Source organism: Buteo buteo, chromosome 17 (assembly GCF_964188355.1).
Source record: "Buteo buteo chromosome 17, bButBut1.hap1.1, whole genome shotgun sequence".
NCBI lineage: Eukaryota > Metazoa > Chordata > Aves > Accipitriformes > Accipitridae > Buteo > Buteo buteo.
In genome coordinates, this window is record NC_134187.1 from 15,444,280 (window position 1) to 15,459,191 (window position 14,912).

At 42.9% G+C, this 14,912-nt stretch overlaps 2 protein-coding genes across 4 annotated transcripts in view; both read right to left on the reverse strand.

The window, feature by feature from the left end:
- Positions 1-6,085, reverse strand: part of LPIN1 (lipin 1) — an 85,137-nt gene extending 79,052 nt beyond the window's left edge. For both annotated transcript variants that reach the window (XM_075049122.1, XM_075049121.1), the window contains exon 1: positions 5,878-6,085. In XM_075049122.1, coding sequence (XP_074905223.1) covers positions 5,878-5,967 — 90 coding nt within the window. In that variant the 5' untranslated portion in view covers positions 5,968-6,085. The remainder of the gene's footprint in view (positions 1-5,877) is intronic.
- Positions 6,086-12,606: 6,521 nt separating this feature from the next.
- GREB1 (growth regulating estrogen receptor binding 1) overlaps positions 12,607-14,912 on the reverse strand; it is a 61,052-nt gene continuing 58,746 nt past the window's right edge. For both annotated transcript variants that reach the window (XM_075049120.1, XM_075049119.1), the window contains exon 32: positions 12,607-14,794. In XM_075049120.1, the coding sequence (XP_074905221.1) occupies positions 14,631-14,794 (164 nt within the window). In that variant the 3' untranslated portion in view covers positions 12,607-14,630. The remainder of the gene's footprint in view (positions 14,795-14,912) is intronic.

Below are 14,912 nucleotides of genomic sequence, written 5' to 3' on the forward strand. Positions count from 1 at the left end.
GATACTATTTGCCTACCACTTACTGCCCTCACAGCCTTTTGTCCCCATGGACCAAGCTGAACTTTCAAACCTATATAAAGACAGGGCAGACTCTCTGAGACATGATCTGCAGATACAGAAGGATTGCTGACCTCCAGCAATCTGCTCTAAATAAAATGCAAAAGGACTCAGTCTCCGGTCAGCTCCCCAGAATGGTGCTCTGGGAGCTCCAGGGTGAACCATAGGGAAGGGTCCAGGTTCAAATTACTGTTTGTTTTTTCAGTAGGTGGGAAGGCAGCACATGTGCTTGATGCTGAAGGAAAGCAGATCTGCAGTGAATACCTTTGAGACATATTTACCCTTGCAAAAATACATCCTCCGGTTGCTGCAGCGTCAGCCCTCCGAAACAGGCGCAAGGGGCTGCAACCAGGCAGCACCTGCTCCCCGGGCTGCAGCTGCTGACCTGCCAGGCACGGTGGGGTAAGGCCACCGTGGGGGAAAGAAGCTCTTGCCTCTGAAAAGCCTGAGGTCTGCTCAGCAGATGGCTGCAAAAAGACCCACCAAAGTCAAACAGAACAAGATTCCACACCGTGGACCCTGTGTGTAGGGCTGTAGTGGAATCCTTGTGCCTGAAGTGGTACAGATCAGCCACAGGTCGGGAAGCCGGTGGGAGTCAGGCCCCGTGTGAGAGATCCTTCACTGGGGAAGGTCCATGGGATGGGGCAGTCCCAGAGCCCAGACCATTCCCATCTGTGGGGACAGCTGGGAACTGTCCTGCTGTCAGAGTGGCCAGGGGCATCCTTTCTGTAAAGTGTGGGACACTCAAGGTGACTGCAGCCCGCAGGTAAATGGGCTCTGACCTCTGGCTGGGCTGAGCCGGCACAGCATCGGTAGGGCGAGAGCAGCCTCTGGCCCTAGCCCCCTCCTTCCGATTTACGGAGGGTAACATTTTTCTTGCAGGAAGTCTCATAGTGAGAAACACGCAGGTGTTTTTAGCTTTCCAGAGAAACTGATGCTAATTAAATTGTTATCCCCACTGGAATTTGGTAAATCCAGGACTGCCTGCAGCCCTGGAGAAATGACAGTGTTTTATCAATGACCCAGTGGTTTGGCCTGGGACTGGGCAGAGACTGATAGAAACGTGCCCTTGAGAAGCCAAGCCAGTCCCTCTCCCATGGCAGCACCAACTGCAGCTGTAGCACTGGCAGCAGATGGCAACTTAATTGCAGCAAGACTTCGCATTTCTGTAAGGCTTGATCCCAGAGGATCTTGAAATACAATATAAGCTTCAGGTTAAATTAAGCTAAAAAAGTTGGGGGGAGGAGGGAAATGGAGGTTAGTTTTCAAGTGTGCCCATTTACTTTGAGTACCCAGTACAAGCAGCTCAGGGGGGATTTTCACAGATGCTCAGCCCTTGCAGATCAGGTGAAATTTGTAGAAATTCCTCTGAACGTGAAGGTATCGAGCTGGGATCTCACAGCAGAGCTACCTACAATAAGTGGAAACACTGGAAAATAAAACCTGAATTTTGCCTAGGGCCATATGGGAAGTTTGTATTTGATTCAGGTATTTGCACACATGTCCTTGTGTCTGCTGTGCTTTGACAGGCCAAGTCCTGCTCTAAAATTTGGTGATAATGAAGGTGGGTGAGTACTTTCAATGTCCCTCCTAGATATTTCTGTAATTAAATGTGAACAGCATGGACATCACCTGTTAGCTAAGCTACACAGCCCATGGTATTTTATTACTTATCAGGTAAAAAAAAAAATCTTTATGGGGTCAAATTGAAAGAAACACCACCGTGTGGAGAGCTTGGAGATGTTTTAATAATACTCTCTTTTCTCCAGTGTGGGGGTTTTTTTGCTAAATATGTTACTGGTTTTCAATGCCTACTGCAAAGTGTAACTCAGAAAATCCCCCCATGGCTCAGCCACTGGGGCTGCTGGAGGACAGAGCAGGAGGGCAGCAATGCCCAGGGATGCTGGGGGGCAAGTCAGGCCAGGCACCATGTCTCCATCCGAGATATTCCCGTCGCCCTGCTGAATATGATTGCTCTTTGCCCCAGGCTGGAAGACCAGAAACATTCTCCACACATGGCCCAGCAGTGGCCGTTTTGGGCAATATTTGGTTAGAAGAGAAGCTCCACAGCCGCTTTGGTACCCCTCTGTCCCAGCTGGTGTCTCTCCCTGGAAAGCAGGCAGCCGCACAGCCCGACGTCTCTCCCCCAGAGCATCTCCCCAACCATCCTTCACTGGCAAGACAGCTGCCTGCCCCAGAGCACAGGGGATTTCAAGCACATTCTTAAAAACAAAATAACTGACTGAACTGGTGAAACAATGAAAAAGCTGGAATCCAAACAAACTAATCACTGGAATAAAGGGCCTTCCTCCACGTCCCCGCCACCAGCGTCACCCCTGCACATCATGCTCGCGCCCAGCTGCCAACAGCAGGTGACACAAGTCCAGCTGCCACCACGTGCCCCACGTGTGCTTCTCCCCAACACAAAACGGGAAATCATGTTTCCGTGCCCAGCACACAGATGTCCCGACCACGGCACCCCTTCACTGCTGCTGTTATTTATGGCCTGGCTTGGCTTTTTGGCATTGTGTGGGCACAAGCCATAGTGGCTCCACCACCTTGCTGGGTTGCCCCAGCAGAGCAAATGGGCCAGCACAGGGCCACCCCACAACGCAGCAGTGTCCGACCACTGGGACCGGGGCGAGCATGGTTTCAGGGAGGCACAGGTGAGTGCAGGAATGGTCCTGGCCTTCTCCAGCTCCCCAGCCCTTCTCGTTTGGCAAATATGCTCAAATGGAGTTGCCAGTGCCAGCCCTACACTAATGGTGAGGCTGGGATGAGTTCCTTGCCAGTAACACATGGCCCAGCTTGTCAGACACTTGCAGACACTGTCACTGTCTGCAGGTTGGTAGAGTCTGATACCCAGGGTTTGTCACCAGTGGGAAGAGGGGAGCGGGGCAGAGCCAGCCTTGTCAAAATGCTGGTGGCAGAGCACTGCCATATTTGACCCCTCCATCACAGCCAGACCATTCCTCTGAGGTGGACATGTTGTCTTCTACGCTCTTTCTGTACATCATGAACTTCTCACCTCCCCAGCCATCACCTCCTCCTGCCTTTGCAGGGTGCAACATGGGGATATTGCCAGTACAGTGCTTTCAGGCAGCAGGGATGGACTGGGGAGAAAGCTAGCCAGAACTGGGAAATAAGTTCTTCCCAACACGAGAGCACTGTAGCATACAGCAGCCTCTCCCCAATTTAGATATGGGCTAAACTGGTGCAAGAATGGGCTAGAGGTATCCACATTTTCATTATCCATGCAAAGTTGTGGCAATGCACTATAACAATTGCAGAGGATTTATGATTATCTTACTTTCACAGGAGTTGTAGAAAGGCAAATGCTTAAGGGTAGCATAAGTGAGATGATAGTCCAGCAGCAACCTAGGCTTCAGATCACGCTGCTATGGCAGAGTCCTCCCTTCCGAACATTCCCATTTCCAACAACACAGGTTAGTCACAATTTTCTATTTAAACTTCACATGCCGTCACATTGCCAATGACTGGTCAAAAGTGGAAAAGAAACTGAACTGATTATGCAGTTTTGAACGTAATTTTTTTCTTGCTGCTTAATTTGTGTAGCTACCATAAAGCTGTCATCCTAAGTATCTTTCTGTTTCAAGTCTAAGGGCACGTCTGTTTAAATTCTAGCACCACCATCCCCACTGTGTTATATCAGCTTCTCTCAGTGGTACGTAATTTATTTGTTATTTTTTTCTTTATTCCTCCACTGAAAAGGACAGAAGTGTACAATCTCATGCATATCCTTAGGGAAAGAAAATGTCTGTATTAAATCATATTTGTGTGGTCCTCTTGCAACATCATGGTAAATCAAGGGAAGTGTTTTGAGGTCTAGATGCTTATAAAAACAAATTTTTGCTTCTGGAAGCATGTAATTTTTTTAATTACATGCTACATGTCAAAGCCTGGGGCTTATACATTTATCTCTGCATACCTAGGGAATCCTTTTATCGAAGAGCTCTCTATTATGAGCTTTTAATATTCTCACATATATGTATTCTGTCATCCTCTCCAAGGACCACAATTTTCTCTGTACTCTACAATACACTGACACACAGAAGCACTTCAGTAAATCTATGGAGGCAAATGGTCCTTCTTTTCTGAAGTCCTTAGCAGAAGTCCAGAGTCAGCAACTCCTAAAGGCCAATAGCAATAGTTTCAAACTATCTATCAGAAATGCAATATGCTTTATATGCTAAATATCACTATTTATTTAACTTGTAATGAAACTTACACATTTGTTGCAGAACAGATTGTTCCACGGAGCAGTGGGATCCATGATTTCCCTTGGTAATTTAAGAGACTTGCATGTGAAGAAAATTCCCAGAAGGAAACTTAAGCTAAACTACACATCATACAAATGCAATAGTCAAAATGTTGTGTAGGACTGATAGCCAGAAAGCCACTGATGTTTGAAGTTTAAAAAAAAATAAATTGAAAATCCCTGCTGCCTTTGTTTATATTCAAGAGTTTGGTTTATATTGAATGTGGTTTAGATGTTCCTTAGCACTCCAGCCATCAGCTAACTCTTCAGCACCTATCTCTGCACACCCAGCCTCTATTCTGCTCAGCCTGTAGGGGATTTTCAGTGGAAACAGGAAGTTTCCACTTAAGTTTAATTAAGAAATTGACATCTATAAATTATCTTCCTACCCATCAAAAATAGACATTCACCAACACACATGCACACTGTTGCTCACCAGGAAACCTGTGTCCTGATAGTGAGAACAACTGGCACTCCTTTTCATCCTCCCTGCATGTTCCTCCAAAGATGAGACTATTTTAAGTCCACATTCCTATCATCAGCTAAGCCAATTTATTTTGTGCCTTTTACCTTCAAAAAGCAATTGTCTCTGATAAGTCCTTGGGTATCTGCAGGAAATATCAGTTCCATGCTTACACACACACTCATGCCTGACCACAAACACTTAGAAACCATTTCATACATTGACATTTTGAGAAAAATCATAGATGTGTATGTCTATAAAAAGATATGGAAATATAAGGTTATGAAATGAAACCATAAATATTAATTTCAAGACATAGAATTGTTTTTTAATCACTTTAATGCTTTTTTTTTAAGTAATTGAAAGCCTTGGTTGTACACCCTCCAACCCTCACCCCCACCTTTTCCTGAAACTTGGAGAATTCCCAGACCATCAGTAGAGCTGTTCCTACTTCCATTCGAAGCCATTTTGGAGAGGATGCATCCTCTATCTTTCCATCAGAAAACCGTACTGACCCACATCCTCTCTAGCAGCATTAGGCATCACACCCAGATCTTAAAACACAGGACCATGCAACCACTGTTAGTGGACCAGCAGTGCAGATGATTGTCTTTCATTAAGGCAGCTTCTATCTTACTAAAAAAATTATGGCAAGACATTTCTGTGTTTGCAATAGGGGTCTCACTGGCTCTTTGCTTAGTTCAGACCTTCAGAGCAAACATTTACACTATTGTTTACACCATTTTCCCTCCATTGTACCTAAAAGGTATCTTTCAACAGTGCTGCTTTACACGGCCACTGAGACAGCAAAGCAAACAGTACAGAATCAGCCAGGTTTTCTTGTAGCATCTGACATACACGACAGAAGCAAAAGAAGGTTTTCCCCATTCACATTTTTTTAAAATGTCCACAGATAGAAGTGGAACAGACAATCTAACCATTAATGAAACACAAACTTCAACAGAAGAGTAAAAAAGCTGATGATACTCAGCTCTATCTAGGTTCACACAGCACAGCTTGTTACTTTTTTCTAGAGCTTTAAGTGTTATTCATGTAACCTTAGGGCATAAGCTCTTACCCAAGACCAAGGGGAGCCAGTGAGGGTCTCTGGCTGGTCTTCCTCCTCAGACGATATCCTGAGCTGATAATTTTCCCCCATTCTTTGCATATGCTACTAAAACCACTCTTGGTTTTGGCCATATACAAAAATGCTGCCTTCAGGTTTTAGCTGTTGACAACAAAGCTCCAGAGAATATAATTTCCCAGTGATCATGTTTGCTTGCTAATTTTACCTGCTGAAGTTCTTGGAAGCAGTCAGAGCAAGAAACCTGAGCTCAGTAAACCAGAGCACACTTTCCTTGCAACTGAATCCTCAAGTATCCTAATTAAGTCATAAGGTTCAGTGAAAAATTAGAGCCTGACAAACACAAATTCACTTCCAAGCAGTTGGTATCCTTACTTTCATATGAGATTTTTATGGTCAGACACTTTGCCAAGTTATAAATTCTGTGAACAGAATATAAGGAATTTTCACTGCCAACATTTTACTACCATCATCAATCATATTTTATACGGATTTTAATGGTTTAATTTTGTTTTCAAGACGGCTTCTTAATGTCAAAATATAATTGTGCCTTTCTGCACAGCTGCACAACTCCACAACCATAACTGTATGCATGTGAAAGCAGCACAGCTTTTCTGTTCTGTGCAATCAAGTTTGAAAGAGGGCCATTTTCTTTTCCATTTGTCCCTTTCAGTCTTCTGTTTCAGTTTGGTTTAGTACCAGAGTGTAGAATCCAACTATTATAGATCTCACCCCATGTAACTTCAGACAAACTCACCCTGATAGCTGTGAGACTTTTGGTTCTGTAAGAGGGACTGCCAAGTCCAGCATCTTGAAATCACTTCTGGCGGCTGACAGGAATGGCAGCTTTGTCACCAAGATCAGGCCTAGAGGAGGCTTTGTGCCTAAACTGACCACTAACTCAGAGCTATGATATGCTTTCAAATTCACAACCTTTAGCTTGAATTTTATTACTTATTATTCCTCTGCTTATAAGACATCCAGCTGCAGTAGCTGGTGAAATAAAATTGCTATTAAAACCCCTGAACCCTTCTGACACATCTCTGACTTTGGGCAAAGGCTTCTAAATCTTTCCACTGAGTTATATAATGAAATGGTCTATTTATAGCATACTACTGCAGGAGAGTCCTAGTGTTAGGTAAGAGCTGATAATGATTATCAAATGAACAAATATGCCCAGCTATGTTTGATATTTAACCTTAAGCTATACGCAAATTCAGCAAGTCGGAAATTAAGTGATGGAAAAAGAAAACTTTGGAAATACAGCATTGAATAGAGAAGTAGCCTCTTGCTAGCATGCGGTCTGTCATCACTGTGAGCGTCACTAAGCCGGGCAGCATGTGAAGATAGTTGGCAGCCCACCAGGCATTGTCAGCTTGAGGATTAGGGTATCACAGTTACACAGGCTGTGGTTTGACAGTGCATTGTTTTCAACAGCAACATCAGAATCAGCTGTACTTGCTTCTGTCATCCTCCTTATCCCAAACTACAACATGAAGAGCTTTTTAAAGTCTGAAACAGTTCCTAAACCGATTTATTCTGGGGTCTCGAGACAAGCTGTGACATCCCAGCTGAGAGGGAAACTCACTGCTGCATGGAGTTGCCTTTAAGCTTTGGAAGTATTGGGAACAAGGTGCTATTCCTGTGCATCAACCAAAACTAACACAGCTGCCAAACTGCTGCAAATGTCTGACATGGCAAAGGAAATGTCAGTTTGCATCACAGGACAGGCATCGGGTACTAGCAACGCACTCTCGGCTCACTCCAGTTACTCACTGGGCCTATGGGAGTCTGCTGGGCTGCCCTCAGCATCCCTCCTGCACTGTCACGCAGCCTCGTGCTGTCAGCTCTGACCTGCTCCTGCCCCTGCAAGTCTGCCACTCTGATCTGCTGGTGCCAGTCCTCGAGGGACTTCCCACCTGATGGGTGACATAAGATCATAGTACATTGACTTGGAAGGCATCTGGAAGAGACCTAATTTTCAGAAAAATTGATGCTTACTTAGATTCTTTCGCGTTCCATGTTAGAAACTCAGAATCTAAGGTGGCCCAATCGCCAAGTCACTCTCAAGTTACAGGCTAATGCTTCCACGAGAAAACAGCACAGCACTTAAGTTACCAAGATGCTCAAGTTACTTGTACTTCTGTTGTACAGCAAATGTTAAGGCTGTGAGCACAGAAACCCACTTATTAGCTATGTGACAGATCACATTTTCTTTCTGGAACAATTTTGGGGAAGGAAATTCAATACAATTCTTCTCATTTCAGCTAAACAGGGAAGTGCCACACCTAATGCATTTCAATGGCATTCCTGCTTCTGCTGAAAGGTCTATTCACTAAACTTAAAAGATAGGAACCACTGTTTGTTGGAGTAATTTTCCATTGTCCCACCCATTTCTTCTGTTAAATTTGCTTTCAAGCTGTGATGGGTAAGCATAACAATCTATTAGAAATACTGTTTAAATCATTGTAATACATTGTGTAATGTTTATTTATAAAATTCTTCAGGAAGTGGCTGTGCATCTTTCCCAGCACACTGTATTTCTGAAGTCTTTGTCCTATTCTGCACCATCCAACTTCTGGACCATTCTGCTTTCACTAGGCAGCACTAACAAGTACCAGTGTTTCTTCTGTGCAATGTATATAAAACTAACGACTGCTGTTCCTAGATCAATGCATCTGATAGTCTGGTATCCTATGTCTAAGGGTTATCATCACCAAACACTTCTGATCAAGAAATCCAGAAATGGAATAATAACCAGATGCAAAAAGAACTTTCTCCATAATTTTCATAAATTGGGACAGTGGTTCCCAACCTTTTCCCAAGGTTGCCATTCCCACCACCTGCTCCCCTTCCCACCTCCTCCACTGCCATGCCTGCACAGCCAGGCCACTCTCTCTTTGCCTCTTTCCCAGTGCCCCCCACGACCCCAGCAGCTGCTTTTCCGTCACTCCCTTCTCATTTCCCCACTCTCAGGACTTCATGACTTTGCTCCTACCTCCCCAGTTGGTGTTTTCAACCAAAGACACACATGGAACACAGGGGCTGACACAAAATTCATGGAAGATATTCTCAGACTCAGTTCACATAAGCTTCACAACGGTTTTGGGGCTCCTGCTCAGCTCGTAGCCTCTGTGAGAGCCTGTAACAATGAGTTTCATTGGATAATTATGCAGTGTACACAGAAATCTTGATACCAGTTTTAAACATTGCCTAATGATTTCACTGCATGATGACACAGGGTAAACAGGAGCCAACTTCTTTTTATAAACAGCGTTTGTAAGTGCTGTATCATGAGAAAGAAAAAAATATTCGTAATCATCCCAGAATATTTAAATATAGAATATTAGCTCATGGTAACCTTCATGTGAACTTTGTTTTGCTGAACTGATGAGATTATGTCATCTTATTTTTAATAGAATAATTGTTGAACTTAAAGATTAAGATATTTTTAACAATCATAACTCTACTGTACCAGGACAGTGTCACTCACCTAAAATAATTTAAGTTTCTCTGGCCTTTTCACATTACTGCACTTGCCATGGACAAAGCGTATGGAACTGCTCTTCTCTGTTTTCTTTCTGTAAAGGCTTTTGTCTTGTAAACACCCATGGCAATTTATAGCACCTTGGTACCTGAAATAGGGCTATATTAAGAAAGAAAGAATAAAATCTACCATACACAGCTGCTGAGTTGTAACTCTCCTGTTTTGCATCTCCTGCAGAGGTAAGATTCAAGATGCTGCATGTTCAGCCCAAACATGAGCTTAGTGGGGGATCTCAGACTGGCACACAGTGCTGCCAACCTGTCCCAACACAGGTGCCATCTCATCTGGGACAGATCTATGTGATTTGTGGCTGATAAATCAACAGTATTTAAAAGGATAATTTAACTTTGAATAGAATGAAATCACACCATCACCAAAAAACAGGTTCCATTTGTTTGCACAACCACGTTCTGCATAGGTATCATATGATGCAGAATTAATCCAGTGATTATCACAATACCCTGTGAGTCAATAACTGTTCTCCAAACTGTTACTGGTCCCTATAGGTAGTAACAAGTAAAAACTCACTTTCCTATCAATCCTGTTGTCTCTAAGTATAAGGAAAATTGTTAAGTTGCTGTTAACAGTGCCACTCAACATTTTCTATAGCACCTCAGCACACACTGCCAGAATAATACTCCTTAAGTATGTTCATAGTTTAAGTGCATAATCAACACATCAGTCATGTAACAAATGTGAAGATATTTCCTTCTGTTTATATTACTGTGTAAATCTAAATCAAATGTTTCAATTTTCTTGAGGATTTTAATCAAAGCCACATTTACATATGAAGCAGCTTTATGAAGCTTTTCTTAAAATCATGGCGTTTAATTCCAAACATCTTTTTCTCACTGAGCAGGAGTCTCGCTGTTATATCCGACACTCCATCACTCCCTCACCAAATAACATGTCAGCCAATGGGCAATGCCAGCAATTGGGCTATTGCCTCAAAAGTCCCAGAGTTATGTCCTTCACAGTACTCAACGGTTATTTTGGGGGCTGTCCACACAGGACTGGAAATGTTATAAAAGCATTTGCAAGTGACCAGTGCGGCAACTAAATTAAGCGCTCAAGCTATCTGTACAAGATTCCATTTTTTTCACAAAAGAATCAAACTTCTATATGTTTCAACAAGGATCTGGAAAGAACTAACGGCATACAGCCAATATTACTAACACAAGAGCGCATATCTGGCTCAGCTGGGATGTTTGCCAGTCCTCAGAACACTTAAAGATAAAAACATTCCATACACATACTCGTGACTGTCTTCAGCCGCATCTTCCCAGGTGTACACCAGGCCATCCTCTGACCTGACCTTGTAAAACTAGTTCTTCAAAGGCTTGGCAAACATGCAGCACAACAAATTCTAACATTCACTCTTGAAAACAAACGCCAGGTGTTCCAAGCTGCTCCCACAACCAGAACCACTGAGTATTTCTTCAGGTGAAGACTGGAGCAGGGATAAGGGATAAGTGGTCGAAGACAGCCAACAGGCAGAGGATATATGGGACTGGCTTTACTTTTCATTAAAGAGCTGCATCCTTAAGGAAGTAGGGAAAAGGAAAGAATACGGATTTTATTTCAGCATAGCCTCCATATTTCAGTGACAGCTGATGAAATATTAAGGCTGGTTGCTGAGGGGTAGGGGACAATGTGCGAGCGGAGGACTCTGGTGGGAGAACCGTAAGGCAGAGTGGCGGATTGCGCGTGGTGTAGTACAGTGGGTGTGTGGGTGCCTGCCAGTGTGCCGGCCTGTGCTTGCTTCCCTTGCTCTCCATTTTCCACCCTGTAAACCTCTTCCCTGCCCCTTCCTTTGGGTTGTTTGTCTATTACTGATACTTCTTTCTTTTTGCGTGAGTGACACATTTCACCACAGAGTGTCACAGATACAGCCTTTGAAAAGCAGCCCCCTCTTCAGCAATATTTAGCAGCTGTTTTTAAGACACAGAGTGGGAGCCGAGATCTGTACATTCCCTATCACCACAACGGGAGGCACTTGCTAGGGAAGCATGAAATCCCTTATATCCTCTAGTGTTCAAATCATCTGTAATGCCCAGACGATTATATACCAAACATCAGTGCTTAAGTGCTTGTGAAGAGTCCTTTGATAGTGGAGAGAGGATGGTAAGAAGGAAAATAATGTCATCTTCCCAATAACTGTCTCTATATTTGGATACTGTCTTTTGCAGAAGCTGAATCATAAAATACTTCACTCTCTGACACACGATACAGAACATGCTAACAATACGATCTGCAGGTGAGAATAGTGGATGACTAAACCAGCAAGCATGGAAGGCACTAGAGAAGAAGGCAGAGGCTGTAAAAAGTCTGTAAAAGCATGCAGGCAGTGCCTTTTATTTTGTTTGCTACTACATTGTCAAGTCAATCCGTGTGATGGAGAGGTCTATCTTCTTGCCACGTCCAAAGTCAGAGAGGAAATACTTAAAAGACTTGTGTACATAATAGGCATGGGCCAGGTTTTCTCGCAAAGGTCACTGGGACTGAAAGCCAGTAATTCCCTCCCACAGAAGGCAAGACAAGAGAAGGGCGGAGCTGGGTCTTGGGTTCCCAGCCCTACAGATGCACTCTGGTAAACAACTGCAGCACAAGGAAGTTGCAGCACAGGATGCCAGTCTTACCCAAACAGATTTGCTTTTATTTATCATTATTATTTATCTGTATTACTGTATCACCTCAGAGTACCAGCTGGACAAGAACCCTACGTTGTCCCTCTCCCTGAAAGCTTACACTCTAAAGGAGCTTGGCTTGTAAACTAGGTCAGGGATGAAGAAACTTTTGGATGGAGCTCTGGAGAGTGCTCTCCCTGACTCACCTACCATTACTTTTTTGGCATCCTGTGAACAAAATGCTGTATTTTTCTACCATGTTGGGTGCACAACTGGTTGTATGATGGGAAGTAACTGCATTTTGGTCACACAGTAAGTGCATATCTGGTCTTATAACAGGATATGCTCCATCAGACAATGGACCGTGCAAGCAGGTTTCACAATATACAATTGCTTATGTATATACTCCATGATGGAGAATGACTGCATTTGGTCACACGATAGACATACGTCAGGTGAGGCCAGGTCCTGAGACTCCTACCCTCTAGACATGATACAGTAGGTAGGTAACTCATGGAACAAAAGGTTAATGCAGAAGCAACACTCAGGAGTATGATGGTTTCAGCCCACTAGCAGCTGCATTTTGTCAAAGTTTTGAAGACTCTGTGGCAAAACAGAATGTTAAGAAAGGATGTGATTTATTTTTTATTTATTTATTATTATACACTTTAGGCCTTTTTTCAGTTTCTTGGAGAAAATGGATGTCTGAAGCAAAGCAAATCTCAGATCTAAAACACAGGAAAAGTTAACAGACACTTGGTATAAGTTAAGTATTTGGTTACATGAAAGGAGATTTCAACCTGCCGTCTTTAGTTCTGAGTTCCTGTAAAAACTCTTATACCTTTGAGGCTGTGTTATGCTTTAGGCCATTAAGCAGTACTGTATTTTCTCTTGATCAGTTCAGGGCATTCCTTAATTATATTAACTCCTTTCAGCCAACTCTTTTCTTCCCCCCCCAAGCATACTTGACACTCCTGTACATCACCAAGACAGATGTCCATGCAGCATGAACTTTATTTATAAAGGATGGACTAGACATGAATGTCACACTTCTTTAAAAAAGTTTAAATTAACTAATCAACTGGTGAAAACTGAACAGGTAATACTATTTACATAGGACAATGCTCACTTTCCTTCCCAAAACTTAAAAGTGAATTCTCACTCTGAAACAAGGACAATGAAATAAAGAAACCCACTGATTTCTAGCAGTTACCTTGTAAATAGCAATCTAAGTCTCTCAAACTTACAGAACTTATCTTTTCCCTGTAAATTAACCTAAATTATCTCTTTGGCATAGTCATACTGATGTCTGCATTTCAAGGCCAGTGCCGTAACGGGCTCAGCCACCTAATGGCATTTCATCAGTATAAAATCAATGATCCTCCCATTGGTGTACCCAGCAAGAAAGGACTGCCCAAGTATTAGATGTCTTCTGACAATGTCTATGCTCATCCTTCCTGCACCCAGACTGAGTGAAGTTAACACTGATTCTATAAAGATAAACAGGAAGTTTGCAACTCAGAGAGTATTTCCAAAAACCTAGACAAAGACTGTGATCACTGACTTCACATTTAGAGCGTACAAAATACCATGATGCCTGGTGCCATTCTAGAACATGTTTTTAGATTTCCATCTGAATTCCTCAGAGATGTAGTCTCCATTTTCATTTGAAGCACCTTGGCAAGAAAATATCTCCAGAAAGTGTACTGGGAGGGTTTCAGAACCATCTCATCTGCTATCTTGAGTGCACTGGGCCCAGCTTGAAGTCTGCAGCCAGTGCAACAGTTTAATGAGAATCCAGAAAACACCACTGTTCTAGAAGTAATAAGTCACTTGCAGGTCAGTCTCACCATTTGATCTCTTCAGTTACTTAAGGTAATTTCAGTTTCAGGTTTAAATGTTCAGATCTCATTTTAAAATCTATTGTCTTGACTCTCTTCCTTATGCTAATAAAACCAGACACATAATTATGCCTCTATCCCAAGAGTCCTGTATGGTAAACCTATCCAGTGTGGCACCTGTTCCAAAAATTAAGGCTCCAACTGAGTTCCCACTACTACAGAAATATACTTTACAAATCTTCATATAAAAAGCCTACCTGGATCAATCGGTAGCAGCATACCACAAAACTGTAACAATTCCTGTTGCCTTGTGCCAACTGTTAGATAAATAAGACTTGTAAAACAAAATCTGCTCCTAAATTTACATTTCCTATTTCTGGAATGTACAAAAAGTTTTCTAAAACTCTTGCTTATGAACTTGCATGTGGTCTTTTTTGTCACAGAAGAAGTGCACTCATTGACCTTCCTTCTGATCCAAAATCATTTCCACAATGCAGAGTAGTAAGTTTCAGTGTCTCTCCCAGGAATTAGGAATGATTTCTGTCAGACAATTCAATGAGAAAAGTCACTTCAATGTTTGGAAATATGAGTGTAAATTGTCTCATTAGATATTCTAATAAACAATGGAAAACAGTCCTCTTTCTGTTCAAAAAGCAGAGCCTCTCAAAAGTAATTTTGTGAGATTGCAGCAAGTAGTGTCTTGTATCATTCAGTAAATGTGTCCTTTTTCAATTAAATATGTCGTCCAGTCAGGAAGAAAAGTGGTCTGTCCTCTTTTGCATTGGCAGTCTGGAATTCATCCCGCAGTCGGAACTGCCACTCGTCTTCCAGCTCTAGCCGGACAACAGTCTGGCGAAGAGAATTGCGATCTTGACAAATCACACACAGTGTGGCACCTAAGCAGACAGTTAAAAAGAAACCCACCTGAGTATCCCCTTTGTTCTCAGGTCACCCAGCTCCCACCACCCCTTAGCATGTAGAACTCCACCACTGTCAAAACAGGAGCTACAAGTG